The sequence below is a fragment of the Heloderma suspectum genome, chromosome 1 (assembly GCF_057233095.1).
Source record: "Heloderma suspectum isolate Gila_16-S chromosome 1, 16-S_ref, whole genome shotgun sequence".
NCBI lineage: Eukaryota > Metazoa > Chordata > Lepidosauria > Squamata > Helodermatidae > Heloderma > Heloderma suspectum.
This window is the reverse complement of record NC_139458.1, coordinates 155,364,641-155,388,163: the sequence shown is the minus strand read 5'-3', so window position 1 is coordinate 155,388,163 and position 23,523 is coordinate 155,364,641. Positions and strand designations below refer to the sequence as shown.

Sequence of the window (23,523 nt, the reverse complement as noted above, 5' to 3'; positions counted from 1 at the left end):
CTCTAGGGTGCGGTACTCATCCCTGTTTCTAAGCCGAAGAGCCAGCGCTGTCCGAAGATACTTCCGTGGTCATGTGGCCGGCGTGACTGAACACCGAGGTGCACGGAACACTGTTACCTTTCCCGCCAAGGTGGTACCTATTTATCTATTTGCAATGTCTTGCTTTCAAACTGCTAGGTTGGCAGAAGCTGGGACTGAAGACGGGAGCTCACTCCGTCACGCAGCACTCGGGTCTCGAACTGCTGACCTGCCAACCTTCCAGTCTGCAGTTCAGCGTCTTAACCACTAAGCCACCGTGGCCCCATAACATAACATAACATAACATAACATAACATAACATGTCTGTTATAAGCCCATTAAGTTCTTTACCCCTTTGCTAGAGGGCCTTTACTGAATGAGTACCATGTGAATGAATCACCCCCTGCAAGACAGAGCTCCTTCTTCATCCATTCCTGAATTTATACAAATCCTACTCTACTGCATTTTCCACAAATGCCAGATCCACTCTGCTAGATCCAAAATGCAAGTTCTTATTCCATTCAAAAATCACCCAGTCACATCCTAAACGGTTAACACAAGCAGCAAAACAAAATCTGGCTTCCTCAACAGAGGGAAAAATAAAGGATATGTCCTACTCCTAAGTTAGAAATTAAATCAGAACCCCATTTGCACCTTTTCTGACTGGATTCTAATAGTTCATTTTGCTAACTAATTATGCTGTTATTATCCCCTTGATTTAAAGTGATGTAAGAGGAAGGGGGAGGGGTTCAGGTCATACTTACTCCCTTCTTGATCTGTTTTGATTGCTTCGAACTGATCCACTTTAACATTCTGTTTCTTTGCTGGCTGCAGCCTCTTTGTGGCTGAAGGCAAAACTGAAAATGTTGCTCTCTCTCTCCCTCCCCCCTCTCCTCCTCCCTTCTCTTGTCTGATTTTCTAATGAAGCTTTATAGGTTTGCAACATGATTTATTTCCTGCAATTTAGCATCACACTGTCATTCTGAACAGAGACTTTGTACCACCTCTGCAACTTGTATGTACTGCCAATTTCTGTGCCAGGAACTGGGCTTTCCTTATGCCTCAGAAGATTCAGCCATTCTGCCTACCGCAAGATCACATGTAGATCAGAACCATCTTGTGATGTACAGACATCACATAAGCAATTAGCTGTAATAGCAAATAACCCACTAACAGGAGGTTTAGCTTTATAGTTATGGTGTTTACACAATGGTGAGATTTTGTGAAAATTGATTTGTAATTTGATTCTTTTCACACTCCCTGAACTGCAACAAGGCATTGTGATTGGCTGGCTAAGGACACATGACTGCTATCTCAATATTGATACATTCAAGTTCTCCTTAAAAAAAAAACACGATTTGCCTGTCTATTCAAAATATACATTAAACTAATATCAAAACAATTAGGATGGAAAAACAAACCAAAATAAAGCTGAATTGTTGTAGGGGGGAGGAGAATAACTGCTCTCTTCTCATATACTGAAGTGTTGTCCATACCTTTACTCAGTTTACGCATATAGGGAAAAGTCATATATCCCATTGAGGCTGCATGTGTCTCCTCAGAATGGCTCAGAATGGCTAAACCCAATACTTTAGAATGGATGACCTCCTGATGAAATGTCTTCCCATGCAAGCATCCGTAGGAATTGCTCCTGAACTCATGTTGTGGAATGCAAAATTGTAACAACAGAACTCAGTCTAAAACTGATGTAGAAATGATTACCAAGAACAACTCAGAAGTTAGAAATTAAAGCCCTATGACATGAAATGCTGCCCAGCTCACTAGGGGAATGAAAACTGGGAGACATCTACTTCATGACATCTTGTGGGGACATATCATATCCCACACAAGAAGTCTTAAGCTCTTCTTTATATGTCTGTGTTACTCAGGATGATCAGTTTTAAAATGAACAAGCGCTCTAAAAGTGTACATGATGGGTGTGACTGGGAAGGTGCTTATCACAACAAAAGTGTGCTATTCAGAATGAACCAGATGACCATAAGATCAGCACAGCATAAAAGCTGATTAATGTGTTACACAACAATGCCTCTTTCTGTCCCCCTCTTAACTAGGTGGGCAGAAAATGTGATGTATGGGAGGAAGCAGGTGATTTTTAAAAAAGCTTTACTCCATTTTATTTACAGCAGCTATTACAGAATAAAGGTCTGGATTTCATAGATAAAACAGGGTTTTCAGGGAGATCTTGTCAAAATACAGTTCCAAATTCAGAACAGAAAAGACTTAGCCTCTTTGGTAAAAGTTAGCTATTCTCATAATTCCAAAGAAATGCTATTTATCCCCTGTTTATGCTGTTCATAAAGCTAAGAGCTTTTTATCCTGAAACTGATCAGGTCATAATAAATGGCAGGTGAGTTGAGAAGTTTGTTTCGGAAGGATATCCTCTGACAACCTTTCAACCCCTTTGGGTGCCATGGAAGAATATTAACAATGCACATCATGTGATTTGCACTAGGCAAGCATAAATGTTTCCAGCTGACTTTATTTAATTAAAAACATGTATAATTATAAGACTGAAAGTGACCTGAAGATCATTTAGGCAATGCTATAGATCAGGCTTCGTTCCATGGGGTTTTCTTGGCAAGAATACTGGAGTGGGTTGCCATTTCCTTCTCCAGTGGACCACATTTTGTCAGAACCCTCTGCCATGACCTGTCCGTCTTGGGTGGCCCTGCACGGCATAGCTTATGGCTTCACTGAGTTACGCAAGCCCCTTTGCCACAACAAGGCAGTGATCCATGAAGGGGAACGAAGCCTGATACTGAAGCTGAAGCTCCAATATTTTGGCCACCTAATGCGAAGAGAAAACTCCCTGGAAAAGACCCTGATGCTGGGAAAGACTGAAGGCAAAAGGAGAAGGGGACGGCAGAGGATGAGATGGCTAGATAGCATCACGGATGCAATGAATATGAACTTGAGCACGCTCCGGGAGAGAGCGCAGGACAGGAAGGCCTGGCGTGCTATGGTCCATGGGGTCACGAAGAGTCGGACACGACTGAACGACTGAACAACAACAACAACATAGATCAGGCTTCTCCAACCAGGTGCTCTCCAGATGTGTTGGACTGCAACTCCCACTGGCATGTCCAATGGCCATGCTGGTTGGGAATTACGGGAGTTGCAGTCGAACACATCTGGAGGAAAACTGGGGAAAACTGCTATAGATAGGATTCCTTCACACATTTACATACTCACACCACACATTAATCCTACCTATAAATTAGCCCATATCATCCAGATTATAAAATGACACAAAAAGAAAAAAATAAACCAACAGTGAATAAAATGTGCCATGTCACACTATTTCTGGAGTTGTTAGTGAAACAATCCAGATGATTTAAGAAATTGATCCAAGTTGTATGCAACTGTAAAAGGGAGTTTGCCAGCCACGCTGACTTGGAAAAAATCCTTCCAAAGTCCAAATACAGCAATCAGTTACACCTTAGCTAGATCCACCGTAGTACTTTTTATCAGTACTGAAGTGCACTGATAACTACTGGGGGACATTAGGCATTCCCTATACTGCTTTTCTAGTATTATTTTCCGCTTTTTATTCTGTATTATCTCAAATACTGCAACAGATGTCATTGTGTGTGCTACAAGGTATAAATGCGCAAGAGGGATATAGCACCACCATGATGGGATCGTACTGCTATGACACAGGGTGTAGATCTCGTCCTTGAGCATGAAATACAACCCTCGCCCTAAATGTTCCACTCTTCCTACAGCTGATTCTGAAGGTTTACATGGGAAAACCAGAACTAAGGTTCTCCAGTTTTATAGTCAGTCTGTCTGTCTATCTGTCTGTCTGTCTTCCTTTTTTTTCTTTCTTTTCTATACTTCCTGATAGCTGAAGCTCTCTGGCTGGTTCACAACAGTTAAAACCATAAAATACAATGACATGACAAACACAATATACATTTTAATAAGTTTAAAAATACAGTAGAAAATCATAGTAAAAGCTAAAAACCAGAAGCAGTGTAAAGATCTAAAAATACAACAGATTTAAAACAATAAAACTGAAAATGCCTGGGATTTTGTAGCTGTATCTTAAATATCATTTTATAGTAGAACATTTGGTTCATTGTTGAATCCCTGATCCCATTTGGAAGCCTGGGGACTTAGGTCCCTGGACCTGAAATGAGACTGATGATCTTGGATATATGTAACAAAACATGTGTCCTCTGTTAGGAGAGAAAGAGACATGACTATAGGATCAAGAGGAGCATGATGACAACTGTAAGGAGCAAATGGAATGAATTCTATCCTCAAAATCAAATCAGAAGTTCCGGGGGGGGGGGGAACCTGAGGCAAATATATGAATTGTCCAAAATGATGATGATCTTTCCAACTCTTTCTATATCAAAGGCAAAGTCTTCCTAACATGTCTTCCCAATTTCATGGAAGCCTACACAGAAGCAACTGCTTAAACGTAGGTTCATTCACTTCAGACACCCACACTAATGCATGCATGTCTGGGGCAGGGTCAACAGCATATCTAATGCTGAGGGTGGGGCCAGCAGCACTGCCCCACTCCTCAGTAAATGTGTCATGGAGGGGTAGACAAATCAGTCTATTTCTGTACTGTGTCAGTTTGAAATGTATTCAATCATAAGTCCATTCTGTCCAATTTCTGTATCCATGTGAAAAATTTTTTAAAAGCCTGAGCATTTGCATTTATTTTTGTAAACAATTTCCCCTAATGTGCACATTTCATATGTAACTTTCCCTAATGTGCACATTTTTATATGCAACTTTTCCTAATGTACAATTTTTTTCAATCAATTTTTGAAATCATTGCAAAATTTGGAGACGTGCACAATCTGAAGGATAACTGTGTTCTGATCCGCATATTAGTTCAGAAAGTGCAGATTAGGTCAGTTTGCTTAAAAGTTTGGATCAAACAAAATTATCCCACATCCCTAGTGTAATTCCTGGTGTACTCCTCCCATATGTGCCTGCCCGGACCTTAAGATCATCGTCAGCGGCCCTTCTCCGTGAGCCCCTGCCAAAGGAAGTGAGGCGGGTGGCTACTAGGAGGAGGGCTTTTTCTGCTGTGGCAGCCCGGCTCTGGAATGAGCTCCCTAGTGAGGTTCGCCTAGCACCTACATTGTATTCCTTTCGGCGCCAGGTGAAGACCTTTTTATTTTCCCAGGCATTTTAGCATTTTAGCTTTCTAAACTTTTAGCTTTGCTGTTTTAAATCTGTATTTTAAACTCCTGCACTGCTGCTAGGTTTTATTGTGGTTGTATTGTTATATTCCCCTTCATGGATCACTGCCTTGTTGTGGCGAAGGGGCTTGCGTAACTCAGTGAAGCCATAAGCTATGCCGTGCAGGGCCACCCAAGACAGACAGGTCATGGCAGAGAGTTCTGACAAAATGTGGTCCACTGGAGAAGGAAATGGCAACCCACTCCAGTATTCTTGCCAAGAAAACCCCATGGAACGTATCACAAGGCTAAAAGAGATGACGCCGGAAGATGAGCCCCTCAGGTCGGAAGGTGTCCAATATGCTACTGGGGAAGAGCAGAGGGTATTTCCAAGTAGCGCCAGAAAGAGTGAAGCGGCTGGGCCAAAGCCGAAAGGACACTCAGCTGTGGATGTGTCTGGTGGTGAAAAGAAAATCCGATGCTGTAAAGAACAATATTGTTTAGGAACCTGGAATGTCAGATCAATGAATCAAGGTAAGCTGGAGGTGGTCAAACATGAGATGGCAAGATTGAACATCGACATCTTGGGAATCAGCGAACTCAAATGGACAGGCATGGGCGAATTTAATTCAGGTGACCATCATATCTACTATTGTGGGCAAGAATCCCTTAGAAGAAATGGAGTAGCACTCATAGTCAACAAAAGGGTGGGAAAAGCAGTACTGGGGTACAATCTTAAAAATGATAGAATGATCTCAGTACGAATCCAAGGCAAACCATTCAACATCACAGTAATTCAAGTCTATGCCCCAACCACTGAGGCCGAAGAAGCTGAGGTTGATCGGTTCTATGAAGACCTACAACACCTTCTAGAACTAACACCAAAAAAAGATGTCCTCTTCATCATAGGGGATTGGAATGCTAAAGTAGGAAGTCAAGAAATCACTGGGATAACAGGCAAGCATGGCCTTGGTGTACAAAATGAAGCAGGACAAAAGCTAATAGAGTTTTGCCAAGAGAACACGCTGATCATAGCAAACACTCTTTTCCAACAGCACAAGAGGCGACTCTACACATGGACGTCACCAGATGGTCAATATCGAAATCAGATTGATTATGTCCTTTGCAGCCAAAGATGGAGAAGCTCTATACAGTCAGTAAAAACAAGACCTGGAGCTGACTGTGGCTCAGATCATGAGCTGCTTCTTGCAAAATTTCGTCTTAAATTGAAGAACGTCGGGAAAACCACTAAACCGTTCAGGTATGACCTAAATCATATCCCTGATGAATATACAGTGGAGGTGAGGAATAGATTTCAGGGATTAGACCTGATAGACAGAGTGCCTGAGGAACTATGGACGGAGGTCCGTAACATTGTTCAGGAGGCAGCAACGAAATCCATCCCAAAGAAAAAGAAATGCAAGAAAGCAAAGTGGCTGTCTGATGAGGCTTTACAAGTAGCTCACGAAAGAAGGGAAGCGAAAAGCAAGGCAGAAAGGGGAAGATATACCCAACTGAACGCAGAGTTCCAGAGAATAGCAAGGAGAAACAAGAAGGCCTTCTTAAATGAACAATGCAAAGAAATCGAGGAAAACAACAGAATGGGAAAGACTAGAGATCTCTTCAAGAAAATTGGAGATCTCAAGGGAACGTTTTGTGCAAAGACGGGCATGATAAAGGACAAAGAGGGCAGGGACCTAACAGAAGCAGATGAGATTAAGAAGAGGTGGCAAGAATACACAGAAGAACTATACAGGAAAGATCTGAATGTCCCTGATAGCCATGATAATGCGGTCACTGAACTTGAGCCGGACATCCTAGAGAGTGAAGTCAAGTGGGCCTTAGGAAGCATTAGTAACGACAAAGCTAGCGGAGATGACAGTATTCCAGCCGAACTATTTAAAATCCTAAAAGATGATGCTGTTAAAGTGCTGCATTCAATATGTCAACAAATCTGGAACACTCAACAGTGGCCACAAGACTGGAAAAGGTCAGTTTACATTCCAATTCCAAAGAAGGGCAACGCCAAAGAGTGTTCAAACTACCGCACAATTGCGCTCATTTCACATGCCAGCAAGGTGATGCTCAAAATCCTACAAGCTAGGCTTCAGCAGTATGCGAACCGAGAACTACCGGAAGTACAAGCTGGGTTTCGAAGAGGCAGAGGAACTAGAGATCAAATCGCCAACATTCGCTGCATCATGGAGAAAGCAAGAGAATTCCAGAAAAACGTCTATTTCTGCTTCATTGACTACGCTAAAGCCTTTGATTGTGTGGATCACAACAAACTGTGGCAAATTCTTAAAGTGATGGGAGTACCAGACCACCTTACCTGTCTCCTGAGAAACCTGTACGAGGGTCAGGAAGCAACAGTAAGAACCAGACATGGAACAACCGATTGGTTCAAAATTGGGAAAGGAGTACGACAAGGCTGCATATTGTCACCCTGCTTATTTAACTTATATGCAGAGTACATCATGAGAAATGCCGGGTTGGATGAATCAGAGGTCGGAATTAAGATTGCTGGGAGAATTATCAACAACCTCCGATATGCAGACGATACCACCCTAATGGCAGAAAGTGAAGAGGATCTCAAGAGCCTCTTGTTGAGGGTGAAAGAGGAGAGTGCAAAAGCTGGTTTGAAACTCAACATTAAAAAAACTAAGATCATGGCATCTGGCCCCATCACTTCCTGGCATATAGAAGGGGAAGAAATGGAAGCAGTGACAGATTTTACTTTCTTGGGCTCCAAGATCACCGCAGACGGTGACTGTAGCCATGAAATTAAAAGACGCTTGCTCCTGGGAAGGAAAGCTATGGCCAACCTAGACAGCATAGTAAGAAGCAGAGACATCACCTTGCCAACAAAGGTCCGTCTAATCAAAGCTATGGTTTTCCCAGTAGTAATGTATGGCTGTGAGAGCTGGACTATAAGGAAGGCTGAGCGCCGAAGAATTGATGCTTTCGAACTGTGGTGCTGGAGAAGACTCTTACGAGTCCCCTGGACTGCAAGGAGGTCAAATCAGTCCATCCTAAAGGAAATCAACCCTGAGTGCTCATTGGAAGGACAGATAATGAAGCTGAAGCTCCAATATTTTGGCCACCTAATGCGAAGAGAAAACTCCCTGGAAAAGACCCTGATGCTGGGAAAGACTGAAGGCAAAAGGAGAAGGGGACGGCAGAGGATGAGATGGCTAGATAGCATCACGGATGCAATGAATATGAACTTGAGCACGCTCCGGGAGAGAGCGCAGGACAGGAAGGCCTGGCGTGCTATGGTCCATGGGGTCACGAAGAGTCGGACACGACTGAACGACTGAACAACAACAACTGAACAATTGTTATATTGTGGTTTTAATGTTCTATATATTTTAAATTGTTTTATTGTGTGTTGTTTGGTTTTAATTTTTGTGAACCGCCCAGAGAGCTTCGGCTATTGGGCGGTATAGAAATGTAATAAATAAATAAATAAATTCAAGCTTCCATCTTCAGCAGGAAAGTTAAAGAAAAATAGCCATAAGGTACTACACCTAGAAAAGCCTCATGCATACAGCGTAACACTCCCTAGGCTTCTATTCCTTCCTTCCCACACAAAATACATCAATACGTTTGACTAGAAATGTTAAAGGGGGGGGGAACTACCAACTAAGCAAAACCTATCCTTCTAAGTAACCCTGAATCTTTGTACAACTTCTGGAGTCTACAGAATCTATTTTAGGAATACAGCTACTTTGGTGGCATTTTTTTTGCTGCTTTTCCAATCAAATGGAGAAGTCCAACAACTGTGGAATTTTGATTTTACTATTCCATAATACCAATAATTCCAACACATGTTTTTCATATACAAATAAAATATATAATTTTAAGTGACAGTAAGCAAGGAAGAAAGATTACTAGAGCAATCCTGAAGTGGTGAAAAGGGGAGATTCTGTGATCTTTGTTACTTCCAAAGCCTTGCTGGCTCATGCTACCCCAGGTGAAAGGTAGGAGGGTGGATTTTCCCATTTTTATTGTACCCATTTGGTCTTTTTTTAAAACGTTCCCTTCCATTGTCACTAATGGGAGGGAAGATAAAGTATGCCAGTTCAAGGGCTGGCATATGTTTTCGACCTTTCAGGGGGGGGGGACAAGGGGGCTTTGGATCTGGCGGATCCAAGATCTCCTCAGTTCACCCTGACACTCCTTTTTACCTCCTACCATGCTAGAAACAGAGCTGGTCATAAATCTACACTGGTGGAGCTTTGCACTGGTGTAGTGGGGACATAAGTGCCGCCTGCCAGAGGTCCCCTCTGCTGGCAGAGGAGCACTTCTACATAATCCTACAGCACATTGGCTAATGGGCTATAGGATATTTAACCTGAACAGACTTTCCTTAATATCAGAGTTTTCTTGCATTGACAATGAAACTTGGGTGGAGTGGCAAGCAACAGCTACAAGTGTGGTTTTGCTCTGAGAGAATCTAAAACAGTTTGGAGGGGTGAGAGTTACTTGTTCAGTGACAGTGTGCCAAAACTATACACCACAGAGATACACACCGCAAACTACTTAAGCTGAAAACTACAGAGGGGTGTTCATGCTAATGTGCTTGCAGCAAACAACCCAATCAGATTTATGGTGGCATAAGCTTTTGTGATTAGAGCCCACTTTATTTTCCTTAATCTGCAGATAAATATTTGTATACATGTACACATAGGAAAACAGTGTAAAATGTGAGGCCAGAAAGCCATGAAAAAGAACAGAATGATCCATTCACACGCTAGGTAAGAACAGGATGACCCATTCATGACAGCAATCATTGTTACAATACTATCTTTCTAGTTATATTATTCTAATTTAACACCTTTAACTATAGTGATGTTATTCTAATATTAAGTTAAAAACTGTTGAAATCTTCCTCAAGATCAACTCCCTGACAAAAGAAAGAGAAGTTTTCTTTCCATGGGCAGGGGGAAAAGGAGAAATTTTTGAATATTTGCTACACCCACAGATGGCTTTAGAATCTTTCAGGGAATCTTTCACTTGATATATGCACAGACAGATTGGTTGTTACAGCTATATGAGAAATGGCTTTTATGATTATTGGCACATGGAATTGACCAAGTTAACATCAGATGCTCTTTACTGAAATGTTTGTTTGACAACCTATGCAGAAAGGCTTATACTTGCTATCATGTGTACGAGGCCTCAAAATGTAAAGACTGCCTCAGCAAGTCTTGCCATATAGAAAATAAAATCACAGGATCAAACTAGAATGTAGTCTGTGAAGAGAACAAAAGGGGAAGTGATGTCCTGTAGTGGATTGTCTATAGCCCTAGCTCCTTCATCAGGCAGAACTACATCAAAAATGACATTGTTTTTCCCTTTCCACAGCCAGGCTGATTGGATGCCTTAATCAACTAGTGAAGAAATCTGAAAGGTATTGAGACTGGTATATGTCTCACTCAGGAATAGTACCCTGATTCCAAGAAAAATAGAATTCACAATATAATTTTCACAGCTATCAAAATGTGTACCCAGCAGATAAGGTCAATGAAGATGCACATATTCTTCACAGCTGGCAGAATTAAAGACAATAACACCAACCTGGTCATGGATGCTTCTTCACTTAGCAATTTATTCCTCCAATAAGATAGCAGCTCTACTAAACATAATTAATCATGGTTGGTGCATCATCCACCAATGCAAATTAAAGTGTCTAAATATTTGCAATTATTACTTTCCTTCCCAATGAAATGCAGCCCACAGCTTCTCCATTTTCTGTATGTGGTGTGACCATCAACACATTCAGCTACAGCCAAGAAGTCTTCTATAAGGTACCTACACACTGCAACCATCTCATCTCATATTAGGTAGTATTCTACTTTCCTCTTCTATAAAATATATTAGCCTGAGGAATCTGTTTTAATAATAAACAATCAAGTTACAAGACATAAACTGATGCAATGCTACGAGGCCCATATCAGCAGACATCTGGACTGAGTGAGTACTAATGTTGTTATGAGCTTGCGTTTCTCATTGCTGTGGTTTTGCATTTGCTTTTTAAAAATCTTTAAAATCTTCTTGTTGCTCCTGGTATTCAATATTATGAGCTACTTTAGGAGTCTTCAAAAAGGCAAGTTACAAATGTTTTAACAAACAGCACAGACATTTGACCTAAAACCAGCATCCTCTAAAGCAAATGCGACAGAGCTGTCTACTTGTTTTCAAGAATTCTTTTCCATGTCCATCCTCCTATGTTACTATTGTTCTTTGCTAGTGCAAAGGTGGGCTAGCACTAGGGGCAATATGTTATTGGTTTGGGGGGAGGGGAGGGAGGGTCAAGGAAGTTATTTCCTTTTCCAGAGACAATTCCTGCCCTTGTAGTTATGCTCTAGAACAGGGGTGGGCAACTTCCAAGGGTCTGGGGGCCAATTTCCACCCCCAGAACCCACTGGGGGCTGCACCCCCTGCCACTGAAATCACCTGTGCCACCCTGCTGAATTGTGGTGGCAAGGTGGTGGCAAAAAAGCCGCATTCGCTCTTCAAAACAAGGCAAAAATTGCATTCTCAGAAGCCCTGGGGGAGAACATTGTTGCATTAAAATATGGTGTGTGCTCCCGCACACCCTGTTTTAAAGGGGAAATGCAGCATTTTTGTTGTACGGCAGTGATTTGGGGGGAGGCAAAACAGGCCACAAAGGCTCAAGTGGCCCATGTGGTGCCCAGCACTGGAAGGATGTGTGCTCCTAGCAGTAAACTAGGAGCATGAGCAGTTATTGTGTGGACATGACTTAAGATGGCAACAAGATGGTTGCCAAGATTTAATGTATTTATTTATTTGTTTAGAGTACTTACATGCCACCTTTCAGGACAACCCCCAGTCCTCGAGGCAGCTTACAAAAGAGAATTAAAACCATAAAGCACTTTTAAAATACAAAGGGAAAAAATGCAACTTCAAAATTAAAAACAACAACTCCATCTAAAATTGGTTGCAAGCCTCCATCCAGATCCCAACCAATGGTATCATGTGTTTGCCCTCAGATTCCTGTTCAGGGTTTTCACAACCTCCCTAGGATGTCTGAGGTCACCTCTATCAGCTCAGGCAGGGAGACTGTTAGGCAATACGGCGGACAATACCCAAACAGAATCTCAAGTTCCCAATTCCAGGTACAGATTCTCAAAACTGGTGGACTACTGGTTATCTGAACAGGGAGATGGAATCCTTACAGACCACAGCTACTCTGTCTCCCTGCGCCCCCAAGCCAAGCCTGTGAAAAATGTACACTTCCACCTTCATCCAAGGTTCTGTTACACAAGCCAGGTTGGCATCTCTTCCTGAATCAGATCCTAGATAGTACTCAGCTTTCCATTAGTTCTACTGACACTCACCATGAACACTTTTAGGCTTGAGGGACCATGTTAAGGCTACCAGAACTAATGAGGCTGGAGGGGCGGCCACAAGGGGCGGCAGCAGAGAGATGTCTAATAGCACACAGATGTCAACTTCCCCTCATCTGGTGCACCTGCTCACCACTGCCATAACACCCTCTTGTCCCTTATTACCCCTATTTTTGCAGGGCAGAACTCTCTTGCTTTCTCCATGATATTGTACCAGAACAAAGGCAGAGAACCAGCAGAATAATAACGAAGAGAATGATGATGATGAGAAGGAGAAGAAGGAGAAGAATAGTCTCTGCATGCTTCCTTGTGCCCTCCCCCGCTTCCATAACTATTGGACATGGCTCAGACATTTAAAAAAATTAAGGCAAGGGGGGGAGAGAGAGAGAGAGAGAGAGAAACCCCTGCTGCTATGATTCACATCTGTACTGCCCCCTGGGTGCAGATGTGAAAGGTCACAGAAGCACAAATTATTGCTATTTGAAAGCTAAACTTCACAAACATTAAAACGCCTACCTGTCCTCTACAGCACAGAACCCCAAAGGTGGCAATGGAAAAATGAATAGTCCGCAAAGCCTTAAGCGTGGGAAACAAAACCTGACATCTTTGTGCTCTTGATTCATTTGTGTGTATATCTTTTCACCCAGGCAACTGCTTTAAAGATCGACCCCTTTATGCATCACAGTCTGTTGAAGTGCACGCTAGGAGGTGGGGGGAAATCACATGGACATTTTTACGTGGGTTACCCAAAGGGGGAGGGGGGAGGTAATCATGGTTGCATTGAGCATTGTGGGAATTGCTAGTTAAACTCTGCTCAGAAGAAGATGGTGGTAATCTAAATTTACACTGCTAGCACAGGCTTTGGACTGTTTGCTTTTATAAATGGTGAAAAATTAATAGCAATGGCAGAGTTCTTTCTTGCTCAGTCTCCCAGCTCCCCACCAATATAAGCCAGCAAGTGACTTCCTACTGCTGAAAAGTAATAGTTTAAGAACCTGAAGTATTTTAACCCCTTTCTTACTGATCACTATTCTATGGCTCATTTTAGTAACATATTCCAGAAACGAAGCCCAATATATCTCTTATATGTATTTTAAAGGGTGTTTATGCATCTACCTTTACAGTTACATCATAGTTTAAAGCAGGAGTGAGCAACTGTTTTGCCCCCAAGGGCTGCATTCTGTGATTGACACTGGGTTGGAAGCCACAACCTGTGCACACACATATGTGCAGGAGCACACACTCACCTATGCACACCCAAGCACTCGTGCACACATATGCATGTACATTTCTTCCCCCCGCCCCATCTCAGTGTGCAGGAATGAGGAGATTTAATCCTCCCCTACCTGCACACCAAGAACACTTCACACTATCCCCTTGATTACGCTGGGGAAAAGGGCGCACTGAGATGACTCTCCTTGTGCAACCTCTTCTACAGCTCAATCGTGCTCCTGACAGCTATCAGGAGACCAATTGTGCTGGGGAAGAATATGCATGATGAGAGTCTTCCCTGTGTACCCTCATCTCCAGCAATGGCAATGGGAAAGAATTTGGGGGAAGGGGGGTCAACAGCAGTGGGTACCTTCAGCAGGCTGTGTAAGAGGTCTCTGAGGGTCGTGTGTGACCACAGGCTGCAGATTATCCATATGTGGTTTAAAGTAATCCATGGATCAGCCAAACTCCAAAACACGATGGTGCTTCACAATGCTTCGTTATTCATTTCCACAAGTGGTCTTGATCTAGCTCAAACCTACCTGATCTATAATATCTCAGCGTGAAAATCCAAATAGCTTCAAGTTGCTCCTTTTCACATTGTTAAAGCTAAAGGTATAAATAACTACAAAACTATGGGCTTTTATCCTGCGACTGAGATTGGTTACTCATGGAAGTCTGCAGGTCCTTTACATGACGTCGTCTACCCCCAGGGCATTTCCCACGTTAAATGACCTTTATCCCATTTTTTTAAAAGATCGGAGATAATGAGCTATCAAATGACAGCGGGTTGAGTTTCCTTGTGAAAAGAAGAAGTCATGCAATAAGAGGAGCTAGACCACTGCGCCATCTAGTGGCTGTATAATGAACTATATAGAACATGCAGATAAGGAGGACGGGAAGTATGTGTAAAGGGAGCCCCTCATGATCTTTCATTTAAAATGGAAGCAGAATGCCCTGGTAAAGTTGTGGGATTTTAGCCTGGTGTAGAAATGCTCTGTGAGTTCTACACATAAAATTGGTTGCTAGAACTATCCCACAAAATTGCTTCTTCACCAAGAACATTTTAGTATTTGTAATATAACTGTCTCTTTAGCAGCAAGGGGGGGAAAGAACACGATACTTGTTACAGTAAAACATTTCTAAGATCCTAAAGAGCTACTGAACAAAGCCACCAATTTTACATAAAAACAATTCCCTCGTCTGATATCTTTCATGTACTCACACACTCAAAACATGTGGGTTTTTCAATACCAGCAACCCCTGAGGGGTTCAGGTGAAACCCGAAATCATCTCTATACCTGGTAGAGCCTAATATGAAAGTCTACAGCCTCGTCCCAATTTCCATCTTAAGACTATAACCAAATCCTGACTGTATGGGCCAGTTCACACGATTGAACAACCCATCGTGCTGCGTGCATGCGGCGTTTTGAATATTCAGCAGCCTGCTGCAGCTTGTCGCATCATGTGAACCTGGGTGGTGGGTTCACCTATAACCCATGATCTGTTGGTGGGTTACATGAAGGTCGTTCAATCCTCACACAAGCCTGGCCACCTGAGTTCGCACAACATGATATGCCACGGCCAGGGACTTAATATTTAAATCCCACCCAGCATGCGGTAGGCTGTTTTGATCATGCAAACCAGTTCAATAGCATGATATCTTTTTTCCTCCTCCCCTCCTTTTGCTTTACCATTTTGTCTGATAAAGAGTTTGGGAGAACTCAAAATCTTGTACAGAATTATGTTACTGTAAAGGAAGCACAATATCAACATTTAAGCCTAAGCTTTAGCTGATGAACCATTGCTCTCCCCACTAGACATTCCTGTTTCCCAAGCTCTGTGCCACTGTTTTAAGGATCTATAACATTTAGAGCAGCCTCCACCAACTTCCAGATGTTTTGGTCTACAACTCCCATCATCTCTAGCCAGCATACCCAATTATCAGGGATGATGGGAACTGTAGGCCAAAACATCTGGAGGGACCCAGGTTGGGGAAGGGTGATCTAGAGAATGCTATTCCTGTGCATAAAACTAGCATTACTAGTCAAATACCATCCATGCAGAATTACTATACCTCCCCCCGGGCTGAAACATGCTTTTTGAGATGGGTAAAATTAATTGCTCTCAGCCAGGAAAGTGAGTGATGTTCATGTTATAGAAATCCAGGGATGTGGTACCTCTGATCCTCAAAGTGCCTTGTAGTGCCAGGTCTGTTCTTTCTGTGGCACATCTCTTGAAGCATACAGAACCTAAGATTTCCATGCTGACAGCGAATGGAAAATTGCAAGGGTTTCTGCGGGTGCAACTGGCATATTACACATTACTTAGCTCAGATGCTTAAAAGCCTTCCTATCCCAAGCAACTACCTGGGTTGCTTATGCTGTCAGGTTGGCCCTGCTAATCTGCCCTTGTCTCCCTGTGTTTTTCTGCCCATCCTTCCTCCCCTGTTCCTGAACAGAAACAACACATGAACCAAGGGCAATACTTGGAAAAGAAAGTATTTTCCATTTTATGCTGCACCAAGTTTGAGTGACATCCATTGCTAAGATCAACTCTTATCTTTATATCTTGTAGACCAGGGGCGGGGAACTTATTTTGGCTGGGGAGCCAGATGACCTCCCACCAACCCCTCCAAAGGGTGGATGGCATCCGAGAGAAGCCCGTGCCCCCTGATGTCATCCAGTCCCTGGCTTCATTGTAGGTGGGCTTTTCCTGGCTAGGGATCAGAGGTAACAGAGGGGACCCCTCTCCCCACTTGTCGCCAATGGCCAGGAGGGAGGTTGCGGGGGGGGGGGGAGCTGGAATCTCTGTGGGGCAGAGGTTCCCTATCCCTAATGTAGACTCTTGGTGATCTCTCAGAATAACTACTTGGAGGATGACACACAGTTCACGGTGCCCATGTTGGAGTCTATGGCTCCAATTTGTGAAGTTAATTCTGCCTGGGTGTTTTATCTGTCCAGGGTGCTAGTGGCAGCAACAGCTACTCACACCACTTACAAAGGATGTGAACTAGGTGCAACAGTGGAATTCACTGCTGGCATGTAAATAACCTACAATTATTAGGCTGTTAATCTCAGGCAATGTTGCGAAACCCAGTGTAGTTCAACCACTTCCAAAAAGAAATGACACTTCATTTTTGTTTCTCTGGATCACCTTCTGTATTTCAAATTCGCTTAGCTAGAATTTGTGATGCTGCCCTTTCGAGAATAAATCCTACCTTGTCACTATCCACTGTATTCTGAGAAGTCCTGGATGCAATTGAAATTGTGTCAGGCTGACTGCTCCCATCTCCTTGGCTGTCGGCATCTTCTCCTCCCTCTCTGCAGGGAAAGAACAAGAAAATTTCATCAACTGACTTGATAACTGCTCAGCTAGTGTGTGGACAGTCAGTTGCTCAGCTGATCACACATGTGTTACAACTCAATCCGTAATTTGGAATGATGTCATCTCTGCCGCAAGGCTAGCACATAATAACCACGTTCACTCTTTGAAATTGACTGTCCTGGGCTTATACGGTGACAGCAATGGATCTTAAAATAGCCCTGTAATGAGTGTGGCTGGCCAATGCCCCAGTCAGCTTGGATTTCTCACATAACCAAACCCAGCCATCTAAATTATAGCCTTGCTCTTTTGCAAAACTGATGCCAATTGTCAAGGGTCATTTCTCAGTTCTCACATTTTTAGTGGTTTAAATTAGGAGGTCATAAGAAAATAACAAAGTATAAGTGTACTGTATATTCCAAAATTGTAGGGATTGGGCCCAGCTGCTCTGCAGACGCATCCCAAGAAGACATAGGAACCGATTCCAAGTCAGATGGAGAAGGGAAGGTGCTTTTGAGGTGCCAAGGTTGCAGGAGCAGGAGATCGGTGAGGATGACAGGGCCTTTTGAACTTGTGGGAAAGCAGGATCCTAGCGAGGAAGAGGGGCTGGGGGTAAGGGACCCAAGAGTCAGACATCATCTGAGAGGGGAGGGGCAACGTAGGGTCTTGAGGCCTTCTAAGAGGCTTGCAGACAGAGGCAGTCCCCTGGAAAGATCCACCTGGAGGGCAGTGGGTAGCCTACTCAGGTTGCAAAGGGACACTTGGAACCGCCCACGACAGTTTCGTCACAACTCTCTTACAATGCTGTATCCCAGGAGACCTACCTGTAGTTTCTGTAGGACTACATTATGTGAAGCCAGCTAGTGAAGTCTGCTCTTAACTGCTGCATGTGGACTGTGTCTGCAACCTGAGGCAATGCTTATCTGTCTGTAGCTTACATAATAAAAAAAATGTTCTAACTTTTTTAACCTGTTGTTTTATTCTTTTATCATGTTGTTCACCACTCCAAAATCTTCTGATGTGGAGCGGTATATAAATATTGTAAATAAACAAACAAACAAATCATAAAGGTGTTTGACTAGAAATACGCCTTGGCTGCTTGGCTATAAAAGAAGCCAGGGGCTGGGCAACTGACAAATATACTCTCAAAGTACATTTCCTGTTTGGAATATGTTCTACCCTTCCCTCCAGTCCTTTTCTGTATACATTGTATTGTTGCACCATGACAGATGAGCAAGGAGCATTAAAGCTGAGACCCATTTTTTTTCAGTAGGACAAGAGGATCTTCTAAGATCCACAGTCATTAACCCAATGCGGTTCCTGTCACTGGGTCCTAATATAGGACTAAGAATATGAGGATATCTAGGGAAAGTCAGTGTCCTCCCATTTTTCCCTGTCCCAGAGATTTTACAACACATTTACCCCACCCCCAAAAGTAATACACTCCAGACCAAACCCAAGCTGTCTAAGTCTTGACTTAACCTGCTGCCAATTCTACTACTTTAAGACCAACATTATACAAAACTGTTTTTTAATCTCCCTGGCCTAATAGTTCAAATATTCATTTTAGTCAGCTATGGGAGGACACAACCAATATATCCACAGTGTGACAGTTTATACAGATTTATATACCACTTATCATATTTAACAAATATATCCAAGCCAAAGGGCCAAATTTAACTAACACATCTCATGCTCTGAAGTAATACCATTAGACTTACAATATCCTGGTGTAAAACCAAGCAGTGATTCAGTGAACTAGCTTTATGTATACGAATGATTCACAAGCATGCCTCTTGGTCATGCTGGTCTTCCTGGAAGAAGCATAGGGTTATTCCCTCCTCTTCTTCTACAGTCCTCACCGGCCTCCTTTTCCTTACAAAGCAGTGTTTGTGTACAGGGGAGCAGGTTTTGCCCCCTCTTTTCTCATTCCTTTTTTACTTTTTTCTCACATCAAATGGGCACCATTAGTGTTTATGGGAGATAGTAGATTTAGCCTTTTGCATTGACAGGCATATTACTAGTAGTTAAGGAAGAACTTTTTTTTGGCTTATTTTACACAATGGAATGATATTGTCAGCATACCTCCATCCACCTTGGTCTTCCTTAGTCCAATATATGAGTAGATTTCCCAAGATCCTGAGGGTCATAGGGTTATAGTCAAGAAGTAAACCCACTGGCATTCTCATGGGATTTGAAATTAGAACACAGTTCAAGGGTGGGCAAGTGATAATGGTGGGCATAAAAATTAATCTAGGACAAGAGATCCAGATAATTAAAGCCCTGGTTTTGAGAATGGAAGATGCAAGGTACTGGACCAAGGCCTTGTCACCTGCCCTGTTGCTGGAATTCCCTCAGACTTCCTTTTTAGTTCTCGGTTGAAAAATAGAGAGTAGCAGCATTGCTCAATAGGGCAATGCTAGAGGGCTAGACTTGGTCCAGAGATTGCCCGATGCTAATTCCTGTAGGAGAGGTTTATTGTGCTGTTGATATTCATAGGCACAGTTACTTACACAATTTCTACACTGTTGATTAATCTGCACAAACCCACTGTGTAGCAAAACAATTACTTTAAGTACAGCATCGATTAAAAAAGGTAGCTGTTGCAAGGAATGACTAAGATTACCTCTTACTGTTGTTTCGTTGCTTTGCTGGAGTCTTGGGGAGCTGTATTGGCTCTTTCAAAGCTCCTTTTAAGTGTATAATCCTTTCCTGTATCACTTCCCGAATATTTTTTATCCATTCTTGTTTTGTTTCAATACTGGATGCCTACAAATTTCAACAGAGAAAGCAGAAAACAAAATTATGATGTGTCTCAAGTATGGGTCCCTGTTTTAGTGCTTGTTGCCATTCCGCCCACTCCTTTGTCTGCATTATAGAACCATTTGCCTGGGTAGGCCAGCAAAAGCTCAAATACCAAACGTTCATCGCCAGCTGCACTAGCAAGAGTAAGGCAGGTAAGTGCTAGATAAATATATGTAGTACACGAAATATAATATGCTTATAGAAGGAAAATAGGATGTTGTTCCATTACTAGGATTTCTTAAACAAAACATCCACAGTACAAGGTCTCTGTTAAAATAAAATTAATCAGCAAAAATGACTGGCTTGCTCAGGAGGGAGGAAAATCACTAGAGTCAAGAAATCCAGTGGCACTGGGCAGTAGTTAAAGAAAGTGATGATTATCAAGGACCTTTCCACAAACTGGCTTCTCTTCTGCTATAAGCAATGAATAGTAAATGTGCCCCTTGCTTCATGCCATGCCAACACTGCAGACTACTTCACTTTAGATTGGCAGTGGGTAAACCCCTCTGCAGGGGTGGTGGGTCCATCAAGATGGTCCACTCTCAGAGTTTTATGGAATCTGAAGGATTCTTGAATGCCCTCGGGGAATTTCTTGTTAGTATGGCTGGTGCCCCTGTCAAATGGTGAGATGGAGAAGACTGTCAATACAATCACTCCCAAGCACCTTCCCCTGCGATGTAGAGCTCAATTAGCTCCCTTGTACTCCAAGGAGCTGTGGGCTATGAAACAGGCAAGAGAATGGCAGGAATGCAGACGGTGCAAGTTTCATAGCGACTACAACCAGACCCAAGTGAGGGCACATTATTGTGCCTTGGTTGTGCAGTGATGGCAGCAAAGCGCTCTTAGTTTGCTGCCACCATAATGTTCTCAAGCAACCATCCAGTAGAGACTTGATGGTGCTGAATGGCCTCCCAACTGAAGCTTGACTGGTGCTGATGCTGCTATGAATTTGGCATCAGGGTAAAACTTATTTATTTGTCCAGGCATTTTAAAATATTATGCTGGTTTGCTTAGTTTAGTCTGCTGTTTTTATGCTTTTAATTTGTTTTTATTGTGATGATGTTTTATGATTTTATTGCATTAAAATGCAAAACAATATTTTGGTTTTTATGTTTCATCCAGCCATCCTAGGCTGAAGGGTGGGTTAAAAATATGTTAAACAAACAAACAAATAAATAAATAAAGCATTCCATCTTATGAAGTTTAGGGTTAATAATCTGCACCTCATTGTTTGTCCTGCATCTCACTGTAGTGCTCTTATTTTTGAAATGCATGCGGCATCAGCATTCATTGGGACACACGTCTTCCCCTAGCAATGCGAGGGCATGGTGTAATTTCCCATCAGCCCCCCTAGATCTTTTTTTATGTAGTGAATACTGCACAATAATGGGGATCCAGTGGAAAACCTGGGTTAGATGTAGGAATATGGCAGGTCCAAAGCTGAATCAGTAGCTAATAATATGCAACACAAGCTGGAGGCCACTTTTGTAGATGCATGAAATGGAAAGTTGGGTACTTACCATGAAGTTCCATTCCGATTTGGTGTGCAGGAGACATCCATCATGGGTTAACTCCTCCCACTGCCCAGGACAGGCAAGGAACATATGACCAAGCTTTTTGCCTTGATCCTGGCCTCTGTGGCTCCTCCCAGCCAGTTCTTTTCTAGCTGAGCATTTGGACAGAGTAGCTATCGAAGAGCTGTTAATGTAGTAATTCAAAAACCAGAAGGTAGAATGGAAAAGGAGAAAAAAACCCCTCTGGGTATTGGCACACTCCATGAGAAAAATTGTAATAAATGTTAGTATCAACAGGGGTGGGCCAGCCTGCCAGAAGATGTGGTATGAATGTCTCCCGTGCCCCGAATAGGAATGGAACTTCACAATAGGTACCCAACTTTCCATTCCCATCCGGTGCGAAGGAGATATCCATCATGGGATGTACAAAAGCTACTATTCCCATAGGGTGGGCCCCAAAGCAGGCTGACCCTATGGTTGAGGTAATACCTGTTGTAACACTCTATGTCCGAAGGCTGCTTCAGCAGAAGCATATTTGTCCATCCTATAATGCCTTATGAACAAATGGTGTGAGGACCATGTGGCTGCCCTACAGATCTGTGCTAAAGGGGGTTAGTAGAAAAAGCCGCTGAGGCAGCCTGGTGGAATGTACTGTAACGTGCAGGTTTAGGAAGTTTTTTAACTTCATAGGCTGCAAAAATACATGCCTTGAGCCACCTGGCAAGGGTAGCACAGGAAGCTTTCTGCCCTAAGGCTGTTGGATGAAAGGAAACAAATAAGGAAATGGACTACCTGAGTTCCTCAGTCCTCTTAAGGTAGATTTTGATGGCCCTTCTAACACCCAATTTGTGCCAGACACACTCAGAGGGGTGAGAAGGATTAGCACAGAAGGAGGGAAGAACAATTTCTTGCGTTCTGTGAAAGAGAGTGTTAATTCTGGGAATGAAGAGGAAGGTGCGGTGTTCAGTATCCAGGCGCCAAGCTACAACCACGTGGGGACAAGATGCCATATGGGGCCTTGCCTCACATGGCGTGAGAAGGTCGGGTGTCAACGGAAGGAACCCGGGGTCTGACTCCACCAGTTGTAGGATTTGGGAGAACAAAGGTCTCCAAGGCCAAAAGGGTGCTATGAGTAGTATGGTTGCCCATTCCTCCTTGATCTTCCTGAGGACCCTGGCCATAAGTCGAAACAGCAGGAATGCATAAAGTCTGCCCCTGGACCAGGGGGAGTGGAGAGCATCTGTGGCTTCTGCTCTCTGAGTCAGATGTCTGCAGAAGAAGCGAGGTAGTTGACTGTTGAGGGAGAAGGCAAAGAGGCTCACCAGGGGTGCACTGAAGTGATGGCAAAGACTCTGAAAAACTATTGGATTAAAAGGTTGAGTTGTTGACGACTGAGAAAATCAGCTTCCATATTGAGGGTCCCCTGGATGTGCTGTGCAGTGATGGACAGGATGTTGTGTTCCGCCCAACAGAGAAAGGAAGAGCTCTCCTTGTGAAGAGATTTGGATTTTGTTCCTCCTTGATGATTAATGTGGGCTAAGGCTGTGGTGCTGTCTGTTCTGACTAGGAAATGGACAGGACCCGTGAGTTGGACAAAGTGTTTGATGGCAAGGTGGATTGTTCATAACTCCAGCCAGTTGATACTGTGGTGTTTCACCTTGGGAAGCCAGATCCCCTGAATGGGCTCCCCGTGAGCTCCCCAACCCTCCAGGCTGGCATCTGATGTGATGGAGTTCCTGGATGGGTGTGCCCTTTGCTATGTTGTGTGGTGTTCTCCACTAGAGGAGAGAAGTTCTGACTGTTTGTGGCAGAATGACTTTGATGTGGCATCTGTGGATTATTTCAGACTGAAAGGGGAGAAGCAGCAACTGCAAGGCTCTAGAATGTAACCTGGCCCATGGGACGATCCCTAAGCAGGGTATCATGAGACCCAGTGCTTGAGCAAGAAACATGACATCTGCTGAGCAAGCTAGAAGGAGGGACTTCATTACATGGTGAATCTTGGATAAACCTGTCTGAGCACAGGGAGATTATTCCTTTGGAAAATCTAAAACCACCCCCAAGTGGATGAGTGATTGGGAGGGTTGGAGGTGGCTCTTTTGAAAA

The 23,523-nt window shown here is 43.1% G+C and overlaps 1 protein-coding gene across 1 annotated transcript in view; it reads right to left on the bottom strand.

Annotated features, from left to right (window-relative positions):
- The window catches only part of KALRN (kalirin RhoGEF kinase), an 816,446-nt gene that overhangs the window by 150,258 nt on the left and 642,665 nt on the right, over nucleotides 1-23,523 (bottom strand). The window contains exons 33-34 of the mRNA XM_084807552.1: nucleotides 19,725-19,867; nucleotides 16,995-17,097 (exon numbers count right to left, since the gene is read on the bottom strand). Of these exons, the coding sequence (XP_084663678.1) occupies nucleotides 16,995-17,097; nucleotides 19,725-19,867 (246 nt within the window). The remainder of the gene's footprint in view (nucleotides 1-16,994; nucleotides 17,098-19,724; nucleotides 19,868-23,523) is intronic.